The 14,293-nt window shown below is 41.7% G+C and overlaps 1 protein-coding gene across 3 annotated transcripts in view; it reads left to right on the top strand.

Annotated features, from left to right (window-relative positions):
• PRKAA2 (protein kinase AMP-activated catalytic subunit alpha 2) overlaps positions 1 to 14,293 on the top strand; it is a 37,583-nt gene that overhangs the window by 15,740 nt on the left and 7,550 nt on the right. For all 3 annotated transcript variants that reach the window (XM_063138500.1, XM_063138507.1, XM_063138491.1), the window contains exons 2-7: positions 603 to 744; positions 3,089 to 3,182; positions 5,729 to 5,873; positions 7,027 to 7,114; positions 7,863 to 8,087; positions 9,369 to 9,870. In XM_063138500.1, the coding sequence (XP_062994570.1) occupies positions 603 to 744; positions 3,089 to 3,182; positions 5,729 to 5,873; positions 7,027 to 7,114; positions 7,863 to 8,087; positions 9,369 to 9,870 (1,196 nt within the window). The remainder of the gene's footprint in view (positions 1 to 602; positions 745 to 3,088; positions 3,183 to 5,728; positions 5,874 to 7,026; positions 7,115 to 7,862; positions 8,088 to 9,368; positions 9,871 to 14,293) is intronic.

Here is a 14,293-nt window from a genome sequence, read left to right as displayed (position 1 = left end):
TCCATCTGTAGCTTTGAATAAGTTTAGGGCCAGTGTAAATTAATAGCAGGGGAGTTAATTTTGTGAGAACGTGCAACATAGAAGGATTTATTTCTGAGTAAATACACATGGAATTACACTCTTAATTATTTAAGCCAGTGGTCCTCCAACCTTATTGAACCCGTGGGCACATTTGGGAATTTGAGAAGCTGCTGTGGGCGCCACCACAAAATGGCTGCCATGGTGGATGAGGCTAGTCCCCTAATGGCTGCCGTGGGGGCCTGGCTAGGCTAAAGAGGTGCTGGTGGGGAGAGAAATAGTGAGGTGAGAGCTGGGAGGGAGAGGGAAATGCCAAGTCAAAGCGGTAGATGGGGCCAAGAGCAAGCTAGAGCCTAGAATGAGAACTAAAGAAGACTGACCAAACATTTCCCAAGGTTTTTCTTAAGACATTTTTTTAAGGGGATAGAGAGGGGAGAGCTTCGTGGGTTCCATAGGAGGTCCCCACGGGTGCCATGGCACCTGTGAGTGCTACATTGGGGACCACTGAAACAAGTAACCATAACTGTTTTATTTAAGTAATGAAGTTTCCTTCAGTTAACATACAACTTTTCTCTTTTATTTAGTTGGAGAACACCAGCTCACAGGACATAAAGTAGCAGTCAAAATTTTAAATAGGCAAAAAATCCGTAGTTTGGATGTGGTTGGAAAGATCAAACGAGAAATCCAAAACCTTAAACTTTTCCGGCACCCTCATATTATCAAATTGTAAGTATTGCTGCCACTGCTCCCCTTGGTGTAAACTGTATCTCTTATCTGTGTGGCATGGAAGGAGGAAGAATTGTGAAAAGGTAACATGTTCTCAAAGGTGCCACAGGAAAACGTCTTTCTTTGAAGCCCAACGTGTTTCAGAGACAAAAGCCCTTTCGTCAGGGGCAATAAATTATACAATGATCTCAAGTTTAAATCGATACAATATTATCTGAGGTATTTTTATGCTGTTTGTCAGCCAACAAAGGCTCTCAGACCAGTTTACATATAATCAATTAAGAGTGTGTGTTTTTACAAATAGTAGAAGTACTATTTAAGGACAAGAAGAAAGGACAAAAATATCACTGTAAACTGCTAGTATAAACCTAAATATGTTTAAATAGCTTACAAATTGCAAGAGAAAGAGGATCCAGAGAAACAGAAGGAAGGCAGAAAAGAAAAAGGTCAGAGAAAAAGAAAGAAGGAAGGAAAGAAAGAAAGAGGAACCAGAAAAAGGGATGGAAGGAAGTAACTAGAGAGAGAGAAGGAGAGAGAAGTCAGAGAGAGAGAGAGCAAAGCCAAATTGAATAGCACACGCATGGGGTGCACATACCCACAAACACAGATAAAAGGGTGCTTCCAACTCCGTTACAGCAGCCAATCTGTGGTGGTTCCCAGGGCACTTTTTCAAAATTCGAATGTGCCCACAGGCCCTCAAAGGTTGGAGACCATTGATTTAGATTGTAAAGGCTGATATGCCTCATTGGCTTTTGCAAGCTGTAGCCAATGAGTGGGACGGACCAACGCCCACCCCTCCTCAGGCCATTGTGGAAGACCTTGAGAATTCCCAGCTCTATCAGAGCACTGCATCTACATCTCATAGCCAGAGCCAGGACTTGGAATGTAGACTCACGGAGAGACCAAGTCTGGAGCCATGGTCTCTTCTGAAGGCAGAGGCAGCAGGTGGCTGAGAAGTGTGTGTGTATTTGTTTAATTTTTGTTTCTGAATTCTGTGTGTGTGTGCCTGCAAGTGAGAGGAGGGGGAAGCCTGCAAGCCTTAAATCCTTCCAGACCCTTAGCAGACAGCAACATCAGCTAAAAGTAGGGCCACCAATGAAAGCTCCACAAGGTTCCATTATTTACACAATGTGTTACATACCCCATTATATCTAATATTCAGATGCAGTATACCCCTGAAACCAAATGCGGTTTGGTTTCAATAATAATAATAATAATAATAATAATAATAATATATTTCTTACCTGCCTCTCCACTTGGATCAAGGCAGGGAACAACAGTGAATATAAAACACATTAAAACTGATTTAAAACATACCATACATGATTAAAACATCCTTGAAGATGCTGCATCCATGAAGATGCTGCTTCCATCATGCACTGTGATCTATCTGCTTGGCCAGTCTTGGAGACCCTGACTTGGTTCAGGAAGACACTTCTTATGTTGTCATAATAGGGAACATGCACAATGGAGAAATCCATGAATTCACTTCTTTTCCTCGACCTAGATAAATTAATATCTGTAAATGAGAATAATAGTTTTTTCACAGAACTCTGAGGATGAATGAGGGGGGACTCGCCTTATAAATAGATGGGGAAGCAATCTAGCATTTGGGTAGTGAGGCTATTCCCTTATCCTTGTGTAAAAAACAACAACACCTCTGCAAATATTGCCATGCTAGTAATCACTCTAGACTTGGCACAGCTGTTATCACACTGGTATCCTTAGTATAGGCACCAGTGTTGTCTGGATAGCATCCTTGTTCATGTGCAAAAGTGAGTTCCCAACTGAAGTATTTTGTCTACCGTTTTAGGACTTCCCTTGGCACTGGGGTTCAGGCTTACTATGTTCTTATTACTTGAATCTGAGTATCATCTTTGTCTTTTTACAGTGCAACCCTAAACATACCTACTCAAGAGTAGATCCCATTGAGTTCAATGGGGCTTACTGAAAGGAAAGTGTATATAGGGTTGTGGCCTGCTTTAGAAAGTCTCATCTATATCTAGCAGCCAAAGTGGAAATTTAAAAGGAGGACTAGTCCTGAATGAGGTAGGTTTATTGAGCAAAGATTCCAGGGGATTAAGTGAGCTTAAGGAGGAGGGTGGAAGGTAAATCCATCATAGAGACTCATTTAACTGAGCCCAGAAAGTGTTCACATTTTTTGTTTCATAAGAAAAGTAATCAGTGGTTCCTCCTGAAGGAAAAAGCAACAACGTGCAATGTGAACACCAATGCTTATTTTAAGTGTGGCATTAGGTTTGTATGCTGTTTTAAAACCTTGTTATGGTTGTACAAGTGAAAACTTTTCAGATGAGAAATAATACTGTTTTCCCCATTTTATTAGGTACCAGGTCATCAGCACACCAACAGATTTCTTCATGGTAATGGAATATGTGTCTGGTGGAGAATTATTTGATTACATCTGTAAACATGGACGTGTAAGTGACTTTATCCGGTAGGGATAAATGTGTGGGAGGGAGGGAGGGAAGAGAATATTACTGGAAACTAGAATGTCTTTGCTAAGTGGGACTCTTTTAAAGTTATTAAAACCAAAAATAGATGTGGCTTCATCAGAGCCCCACTTGGAATAGCTTGCAACTGGCCCAACACCATTATGGTATATTTTCTTCTTCACAATGGTTCCCTACAGTCTTACAATGCAAAGGTTCTGCTGATCTGGTTTTACTCAAATTGAATATAATTTTTAAAAATATGGGTGATAACCAGTAGCAACTTCCTCAGCTCTCTAGACTTGCAAGTCTTTGTACTTAAACTTTGTACTGCCCCTGACCTCTGACAAAGTTCTTCAGTAAAAGTTATCTTACGATATTTATCCAGACCTAAATATTTTACACATCTCTGCCTAAAAAAGGTGGTATCCATTCCAGACAATCCTGGGCATTCATTTTTTGTTTCAGTATAGTTTAGTGATAATTATCAATTAGTGCTATATTCGTCCAGCAAATTTGAGCACCCAGTTTTCGTAGAATGTAGGAAAGAATTCAGTCTAAGAAGAAGTTTGCCTCTGTAAATGCACATTTTACAGCTGGTCACCACAATTCATGGATGAACAGAATTTGTGTTTTTCTTGTTCATATTGTTCCAGATTTTTCTGAAATAGAGCTGATTATGAATGTATATATTTAGAATCTAAAAACTCTGCGAAACAAATAGTAATAAACAGATTTCATTTCTGTAGCTCCGATTTATAGGTGAGAGGATCCATTATTTGACTTTTCTTTAAATCTTTAGAAAGCCATTAGCAAAGTTCCAATGCCCCTGCTACATATTATGTAATTGTCACCTCCCCAAGAGGACTTCATAAAATACAGTATTAAAATTATTGTGCTCAGTAGTCTTATGTGTTCTTAATTTGGCCCACTGTTCCTAATTTATTCAGAAAATGAATAGTAAAATCTGCAATATAATCATATTTATCATAGAAAGAAGTATGTACAGTCATTTAGATTATTTTATCACTATGATTGACTGGTGAGGCTCATTAATTAGTGGCCTGAACACAGTTTAAAAATTAGAATTCCTTCCTTCTATGAACAGACCAAGCTAACTCTGGGTCTCTCATAACAACTGCTGGGATCTTGCAGACTGAAATCATGATGGTGGTGCTGGGGGTGGCGGAGGGAGTTTTAGCTTAGACCATTCCTTGCTGAGTTTCCTTTTTGCAGGGTGTTGCATTTTGTTTTTGTTTTTATTCAAGAGAAGAGGTATAGCTCAATATGCCATCTTTGCACTCTAACTATGGCTAGTTAAAACAAAAAAGGATCAAGCTGTAGTTAAACATTCAATACTCTCCTTGAGAGCGTGAAGCAGAGGGGAGAGGGACCACATGAACTTGGCTTGTGCAGAGTCATTCCCAAAACATTAAACCATAGTTTAGTGTTGTGTCTAAACCATGCCAGCATGTGAACTTCCACCCACACTGGGCCCGTTCAGAAGACACCTTAAACCATGGCTTTAACCATGGTGGTTAAGCTAGAAAGTCAGGCTGTGTTCAGAAGACACCTTAAACCACAGCTTTAACCACAGTGAATAAGGCTTTTTGCTTTATTCACCATGGTTAAAGTCGTGGTTTAAGGTGTCTTCTGAACGCAGCCTGACTTTCTAGCTTAACCACAATGGTTAAAGCGATGGTTTATGGTGTCTTCTGAACGGGGCCACTCTGGCACACACCCACTCCATTCTGCTGTAGATCCACCCATGAAAGGGGGATCTCAAACAGTGTTGGCTAAAGGTTTTAAGGGTGCCTCACCAAGATCCCTTCAGTGGGCCTTGTCTTCCTTGTCGCCATTGCTGCTGCCTGTTCATTTGCCAAGGACAGAGCTGCTAAATAAACAGCTGATCCTCATCCTTGCTGCCACCACCACTGACTTACTCACCCCTCTAGGTCAGAGGTTGAGTGAGCAAACAGATTGCAACAGTGAAGAGGGACAAGAGCAACAGCAGGGCAGGGAGCTCTCAGTGTGGTCCCCTAACAAGGCAAGGGCCTTGGCAGGTGCCCAACTATACAGATGTCGGCCCTAATCTCAAACGTGTCAAAGTCCGGCCCTCCATTTTGCTATCTCTGATGACTATGTGGTGGTGTTCTTGCTTACCGGGAGGGAGTAGCATGAGGAAAGTTTTTGAAACAAGCCCAAGCTTTCCATATTGTGGGGATTTTACAAAAACAAGTACTGGAGCCTGTTGTCTGTAGCAGAGACATTTCTCAAATTAACTAGTTGAACATTGCTTGGTTAAAGCACCACGGTTTTAAAGCTTTTAAAGCCTTTAATTGTTTGACAGTCTTAATTATAAAAGAGTAACTGGAATGAAATATCTCCACAGGGTGATTCTTTTGTGTTTGTTTAGCGTTGTTTACTGTAATTCTGTCTCCTGTGGCTCATGAAGCAGACACATACTGCCTTCTTGCTGAGGGTCCTCTCCGAAAAACCTTGAGTGCTCTTTCCCTGCTTGTGCATTTCTGTAGGTGGAAGAGGCAGAAGCCAGGCGTCTTTTTCAGCAAATTCTGTCGGCCGTAGATTACTGCCATCGGCATATGGTGGTTCACAGAGATCTGAAACCAGAGAACGTGCTGCTGGATGCACAAATGAATGCCAAGATAGCTGATTTTGGTATGTGACCCCGGCAGCATTCCAGAAATGTAACTAGTTATAAGACACTTGCTGCACTGTGTCTGTGCTAACATCTTTCAAAGAACTCTGCGTCAATTTTCATCACCATTAGCAGTTTCTATGCAAATGTGAACAGCTTCCCTGGTTGAGAACTTTGGACTAGTCCTCACTGAAGAAGTAAACCTATAGGTGAAAGGCCACATGGCTAAATGTCCCTCTATATCCCCACCCCACCTCAAACATGTCCCTGTACATCAAAAGCTAGATTTCAGGCGAAAGGGTCCTAGCCTAGCCATTTCCCTGACATGTAGTTGTAAACGTACAAGGGATTTGTTTATATCATACGTATGAACACTGGGTCATATGAATGCCCACCTGCAGTCTGAAATGGTACAATGTAGACACAGGTTTATCGGCAAGAACCAAACATCTGACTCTTCAGGGGAGGCAGAACTTTCCACTTAGGGTGGTTTTCAATATCAAAATATATACATATGTAAAATAAAAATCCTTTACAAATTTATTCCAATTATTCTGGGTTTGCCCCCATTAGCATTTCTTTTCTGTGACTGGATACCTGTCATTCCACCAGGTTTCAAACAGGCTCCATTTTTGCCCTCATTTCTCCATCTCACTGGCCACAGTCTTGCACCTTCAAGCAGAGAGGATAGGGTACCAAGGGACTTTTTGTAGTATGGATGCTGGACAGTACGGATGTTGGACAGAACAATGTACCAGGTCAGGCGTTGAAACACAAGGCCATTGTGTTTCAGTGGCCTTGAAACACAATGGCCATTTAGGACATTGTCCCTGTGTAGGCCATTGTGCATAGCAAGTATACTGCCAACTCCTGGTGTGAGTAAGGTGGATGCAGAAACCTATTGAAAGATCAGACACTGGATGCTTCAAGATGGTAGCTTCCAATGTGAAGCAGATCTTATGGACAACCTTTGCTTTGTATTAAATTATTTATTTAACAAATAATGTGGAACAGTTCCAAAGATCCTCTTTTTTTTTAGTGTACTGTTCCGTAATGAATTATTCTGCATCCCCTCTTCCTCCCCGTTTTCCCTTTTAGCAATGTTCAGTGCTGCCTAACCATACCTCTTGGCTTTTTCTGGGTAAGTCCACATGTGAGAGTCTTGTTTTTTAGGACTGTCCAACATGATGTCTGATGGTGAATTCCTACGAACCAGCTGTGGCTCCCCCAACTATGCAGCACCAGAAGTCATCTCTGGAAGGTAGAACTTGAAACCAGTGGATACCACTTTGATCAAAAACTTGTTTTTGGAATGGGACTCATTCTAATAGATGAATCGTTCATGGTTATTCATAGACTTAGATAATGCCCATTTGACAGTATCCTATCTTGCTGGTTGCACAGTTTAGCTTTCAACAAGGAACAGTAGCAGAAAAAGGAGTTGAGGCGGATGTCGGGAGTTGACCAGTGGGCAGATACACTTCATTTCCACTCAACTGCATGAATGACATGTCCAAAGAAAGCATTTCTAAGTAACAAACTCTCAAAGGAGCTGGAGTGCCAAGGAATCTGTTACAGACATTTGGAGGATGTGGGGGAGAGTGATCAAAGGGGGAGAGGTGTGGGCCATTCCAGAGTGATGGACAAGCTGTAAGCGAGAGCAGCCAAAAGAGCATAGGGAGGATGTTATCGTAATCAGATGCTCTTCCAGCTGTCATTTTGATTGAAGGTGGCAGTTTTGTGTTCCTTCACTCTTCCTTTCCCTCTCGCTAAGGAGGGACTGAAGTTCAGTGGTAGAGCACATTCTTTGCATGCAGGAAGTCCCAGGTTCAACCCCCAAAATCTTCAAGTAAGGCAGGAAAATGCCCTGCATAAAACTCTGGAGAGTAGCTGCCAGTCAGTGTTGACAATACTGGACTAAATGGACCAATAATCTGGCTCTGAATAAGACAGCTTCCTATGTTCCTGTTTTCTTAAGAACTGGTTAATGACTCCTTCCTTTTGTTCAGATTGTATGCTGGCCCAGAGGTTGATATCTGGAGCTGTGGTGTTATTCTCTATGCACTTCTCTGCGGGACTCTTCCGTTTGATGATGAACATGTCCCAACACTCTTTAAAAAAATCCGTGGAGGTGTCTTCTACATTCCTGAATACCTCAATCGTTCAGTCGCCACCCTCCTTATGCATATGCTGCAAGTGGATCCACTCAAACGAGCAACTATCAAGGACATACGGTATGCTCCGGTGCCAAATTCTAACATGCCACCTAGTAAGGCAGAGAAGAATAAGATCATTAGAGGAACTCAGCCAACATTTCATTTTGATATCAAAACTGATAGGGTAGGGAATACAAACAAATTGCATTATTGTGGAGTCTTCTATATTGAGACATTGACATGGTTGGTGCATAATGCTAACTTAAGGTTTATTAAACCCATGATTAACCCAGGGTTTATTGCCCAACCTAGGGTTTGTCTGTCAGACAATCAAATGAATCATAGTTTGTTTTCTCAATCCGAGTGGTTGCTTCCCTCCTCCTTTGCCTGCTCTCTCCCTGTATCCCAAATATCTTTGTGATACTGTAGTACTGGCACGTAGAGTGGCTGATATTTTTTACCACACTTCCCTGTCACCTTTGTAGCCTGATGAAACAACCCATTCTTGTGGGTCCACACAATTTAGAGTTCACATCCCAACAACTAACCATGGGTTCTCCTTCTGAGTGGGTCATGGTTAACAGAGCATGGCTTGTTAGCACGGCTGGGTTCGCACCACACGACAGCCCAGAATTCAACAGCTCAGCATAGATTAACGTTATTTATGGTCAATAGTATAGTGTTTCAAAAGCAGATCAGTGAGAGAACAGGATGACACTTCATCATATACAACCCTGGTTATTGAAATATAAGTGCAGGAGCCATTGAAGAACAGTGGCCAGAACCTCTAAGCGAAGACTTGTGTATCTTGGTATGACCCAGAGCTACACCCCACCATACCGTTGTTTGAATTTATTTTCTCTCCTGCTTCCAGCTGATCTCAGGATAATCCTAGGAATGCCATATCCAGAAGGCTTTCTGTCTCTGTACTGCCTGAGAGCAGTTTGTGGTGAGAGTATGTGGTTGAGATTGAGGAGAAGGTGTAATGTTTTCCCTGCCTTACAGCACATGTTCATTGTTAATGAATTCTACACCTGTCAAGTTTACTTCTTCTTATCAAAGAATAGCTTATTTTAATCCTGCTAAATTCTTGGCCTCCATAGTTTCTTGTTAGCAGTGCAGTCTACAATTATTGGCCATACCCAGAAGTTTATCAGCAATAGTATTGAGTCAGGCTGGCATAATTCTGAGCCCTTAAACATTAACACCATTACAGAAGTATACACTGGTGGTCATTGTCATTCAACATTTTACCTATCATGATGAGTCAGAGTTAAGCATCATCAATAATAATAATAATAATAATAATAATAATAATAATAACAACAACAACAACAACAACTTTTTCTTTTCTTTTAGAGAGCACGAGTGGTTCAAACAAGATCTGCCCAGTTACTTGTTTCCAGAGGATCCTTCTTATGATGCCAACGTCATTGATGACGATGCCGTGCGGGAAGTTTGTGAGAAATTTGAATGCCCTGAGTCAGAGGTGATGGCCAGCTTGTACAGTGGGGATCCTCAGGACCAACTCGCAGTTGCATATCACCTTATTATTGACAATCGGAGAATCATGAACCAAGCCAGTGAATTCTACCTCGCTTCTAGCCCGCCCACTGGCTCTTTTATGGATGACAGCATGCACATCCCCCCAGGGGTGAAACCCCACCCAGAGCGGATGCCTCCTCTCGTAGCAGATAGTCCCAAAGCAAAATGTCCCTTGGATGCACTGAATACCACTAAGCCAAAACCATTGACTGTGAAAAAAGCCAAGTGGCATTTAGGAATACGGAGTCAAAGCAAACCGTACGACATCATGGCTGAAGTCTACCGTGCTATGAAACAGCTAGATTTTGAATGGAAGGTAAGAAATACCAGTGCTTTGGGGCTCTTTAATGCTTTTTCTGGTAAGTTCTCAGTTAATGGGTTTTATTTTATGTATTTATTTATGTAAGACAAGTCAATGCTGCTCTTCAATGCAAATATGCCCAGGGTGGCATCAAAACTCTCCCACAGGACATGAAACAGTTTCTCAAGATAGCTTCTCAAATTGCACAATGTGCTCACAGCCCAAACAAGGTTCCCATAGAATCACAGACTATTCGTAGAGTTGAGATGGGCCATTTAGGCCATTGAGTCTAACACCCTGCTCATTGCAGAAATCCCATTTAAAGCATCCCTGACAAATGGCTGTCCAGATGGCTGCCTAGGCCTGGTATAGCACTTTAAAAGTAACTAGTTTATCAGCCTTCACCAACCTGGCCCTGTCCAGATGTGTTGGATTGCAACTCCCATCATCCCCAGCTAGGCTACAGATGGGATCTGTAGTCCGACACATCTGGACGGGGCCAGGTTGTGTCTAGTAAGTGCTAACATTTACAGGGTCTAATTGTAATACTCACTAGTGAATTGCTTTCACATAGCCGTCTTAGGATGTTAACTGTGATTAAATACTGTCTATTTTTAATTACTGACCTATGATAACATTTTCTTTTTTAATCTAGCTAAGCTTGAGGATGGGGAGAATTCTGCCTTGCACAGCTGTTGGGATAAGTGGGAGCTCTTCAGATTTCTAATTTTAGTAGCTAATTCCCTTCTAGGTAACTAATCTTCCTGAAAGGCCCTAAGAAAAGTCATTTGTCTGTTATTCATGCATGGTTTCAAGGAATCATGTGGCCGGATAAAACATGGAAATTGTTCTTTTAAATCTATCATAAATACTTGGCACTGTCTGGCTGACTCTTCTTTTTAAACTGGGGAGCTGCTGGTTTGCACAGCTGTTGCACTATATATTTCAGATTGAGACTGCAATTTTATACTCACTTATCTGAGAGTTCAGAGAGTTCTACTTAGTTCAGAGTAGACCCATATAGGATTGTCATGCCTAGTGACATTACGAATGTCTTTCAATTATTACCACTGTGGTGGTGGTGGGTAACCTTGCCTTAGCCCAAAGGGTTTTACTGGTAAGTCCTTCTGTTCCCCTCCGCCTTTTTTTCAAGCTAGCTGTTCATGGCAAGGGTGACCATATGAAAAGGAGGACAGGGCTCCTGTATCTTTAAGAGGTGCGAAGGAAAGGGAATTTCAGCAGGTATCATTTGTATGCATGCAGCACCTGGTGAAATTCCCTCTTCATCACAACAGTTAAAGCTGCAAGAGCTCTGCCCTCTTTTGTATCTGATCACTCTAGTTTAGCTCATGTGGCTTTAACTGTTGCAAAGAAGAGAGATTCCCTTTTGCTGAAATTCCCTTTTCTACACAACTGTTAAAGATCTAGGAGCCCTGTCCTCCTTTTCATATGGTCACCCTAACCAGCAATAGATTCATTTCCTTTTGTTCTTCTGATTCCACCAAATTCTCAGTAAGAAATGGGAGTGCATAATTCCTACTGCCTTGCTTATTGGCATATTCTACGTTTGTTAGATCTGTTTACTGAAAACAACACACACACACACACACACACACAAATTTTAGTTTTAAACTGCTGTGCCCCTTGCCTATTTGTTTTATTTTGATTTTTTTCTGCTGTTTGAGTTGTTGTTTTGATATTTTTTATTGTATTTTATTGGGGTTTATATGTATTTGTGTGTATTAACTGTTTTGAATATATGGTATTAGTGTTTTCGAATAAATAAATACACAGTGCAGTCCTATGCATGTTTACTTGTAAGTAAGCTCCATTATATTCACTAGGGTTATTCCCAGTTAAATGTGCATAGGATTGCAGCCAAAATCCTGTACCAAACTAACTAAAATTCTCTGCCAAGAAAATAGAACTCTGTGACCTCCATTCATTTTGGAAATGAAGCCAATTTGCATATATTTTCTTCTTTGAAATCACTGAATAATTTGCTTATTGAGAATGATCCTTCTAGTCATGTAGGAGGGCAAAGACAGGGTGACCATATGTAAAGGAGGACAGGGCTCCTGTATCTTTAACAGTTGTATTGGAAAGGGAATTTCAGCAGGTGTCATTTGTATATATGGAGAACCTGGTGAAATTTCCTCTTCATCACAACAGTTAAAGCTGCAGGTGCCCTGTCCTCTTTTGCCTCTGGTGACTCAATATAGCTCCTGCAGCTTTAACTGTTGTGATGAAGAGGAAATTTCACCAGGTTCTCCATATATACAAATGACACCTGCTGAAATTCCCTTCTCTTCGCAACTGTTAAAGATACAGGAGCCCTGTCCTCCTTTTCATATGGTCACCCTAGCAAAGAGCTATCTGGGTTGCTAAAACCCTGCCCCTTTATTATAGGAAATTCTGTTCTGCTGCCTTAGCTGTTAACTATCTTCACAGCCTTAAGGACTAGAAACCTGCTGCTTTAAAAAAAATGAAAACAGAGATAGTCAGGATGGTTTGTTTGTTTGTATGTTTGCTGTGGCCTGTATCAGTTTCTGCAAGTTGATTTCCTTCTGGAGTAACAAACAGTCTTGCTTGTTAAGTCATCCCTTTGTACAGAGACATGTAATTATTTCACATTGATGAAATAGCGGAATGAAGACTGCCGCTTTGCTAACCTGACTCCTGTGATGAAAAGGATCTTTTGAATGATGCAAGAAGGAAGGAGTGAGGAAAGTTCAATACAGAATGTTCCTCACTGCTATAATCTCCACTTCCTCCCCCAGACAGTCTCATGTAGATCACCTCCCCCCACCCCCGCACTGCTGATAGCTGCGAGGAAAGAGCAGTCTATGGGACTCTTCAGATGGGTGTGTGTGTGTCACATTTCCTTAACATTGCCTTCATCCTGTTTCTCTTCCATGTTTGAAATGATAACAATTACATGGAGAAGAGAGCAGCGACCACATGGCCTGTACATTTCAATGGGACATTGCCCTCTAGTGGGCATTTTATAGTGCAACCTCGGAAGAGTCGGGTTTTCTGAGGTTTATTTTGTGATGCTAAAACTGAGAAAAGGAGCAGGAGATGTGCAGGAGGCTGACTGCGTGGTCAAAAGGACCCGCGAACATCCATGAGTAGCCAGTAACAAGTGTGCTATTAATTGCTTCTTTAAAGATGCTCTGTATCAGGGGAGGGGGTGAAGAGAAGCCTCTCTACTCCATCATAGAGAGATTGTAAGCATATGCGGCAGAGTCTTGCTATTTACTGTTTTACTCTGTACAGCACCATGTACATTGATGGTGCTATATAAATAAATAATAATAATAATAATAATAATAATAATAATAATTGCTGAGGGGTGGGTGGGGGGTGGATATGAGAGAGAAAGAGAAAGTCTAGATATATGTGCATGCAGGCCTCTACCCGCATGCAAGCCAGAATCACATGCGGGCCTCTGTGCCAAATCGGTTGTGCAGGTCTGCTTTAAAGAGACATAGCTAGCAGCTACATCTTTTTTTTTTTTAAAGCTTCTTTGCTTAAACATAAACATGGGAAGTCTGATCTGGATTGGGACTCTAGCATGGGGAGGGGTCCCTTAATCTTCCACCTTCTGCTAATCGAGATTGTGTCTTGATCCAGATTGGGTGTTGATCTAAATTGGGATCGCTGTGCCTGCAGTTTGCATGCCAAAAACAGTTGCAAAGGCCTGAACCCGTTGCAGGAGGGTCAAAAGATTAAAGCCCCCCTACCCCCACCTCCAGCTAAGTTGCCAGTCTGTATCAGGTCCCCAGACATACTTTTGAGTGAAGTGTTGGTGGGGTAGAATCATTGCTGCTAATTTCATCTTTAAGTAACGTGTAAACTCTTGTTACAATCCGGAGTTTTTTCCAATACCTTGAGAAGTTTTGTCCTTAAGAGATCTAGCATATGAGACTGTAGCTTCGGCTTTCCCAACCTGGTGCCATCCGGATGGCACCCAGTTGGAAAACTCTGGTGTAGCTTTTCTCCAGCAAGAGTCAACACATTAAGGGCCACCACCCATGTTTGGCTCACGGCAGGACATCTGCCGGTCATTTATGCCTACATCTGCTTGCAAGTTGGACCAGGTATGCCAGGGAGAGTGGGAGTAACTTGGCATACCCATGAATCATTAGGAGCGGGCGTAAGTACACATTTTCCCTATGCTTGTAACATGAAGGCCTTGTGAAAATGAAATGCAAAACATGAGAACGAGGCCTTAACCATATTTGGGCATTTTGAATAGGAATTCTGCTGCCTCCCGCACACACACACACACACACCCTGTCCTTGCATTTTTTGGGGGGTTGGGGGAATGTCTGGAAACTAATTTAATATCACATATCGACTAATCCTAACGAATATTTTACAATATTGTGTACCACTTGGCCTCTTTGAAAAACTAATAGTTAAGGCCAATTAT

Source organism: Elgaria multicarinata, chromosome 1 (assembly GCF_023053635.1).
Source record: "Elgaria multicarinata webbii isolate HBS135686 ecotype San Diego chromosome 1, rElgMul1.1.pri, whole genome shotgun sequence".
NCBI lineage: Eukaryota > Metazoa > Chordata > Lepidosauria > Squamata > Anguidae > Elgaria > Elgaria multicarinata.
The sequence above is the reverse complement of the archived record's forward strand: the minus strand, read 5'-3'. Positions and strand labels throughout refer to the sequence as shown.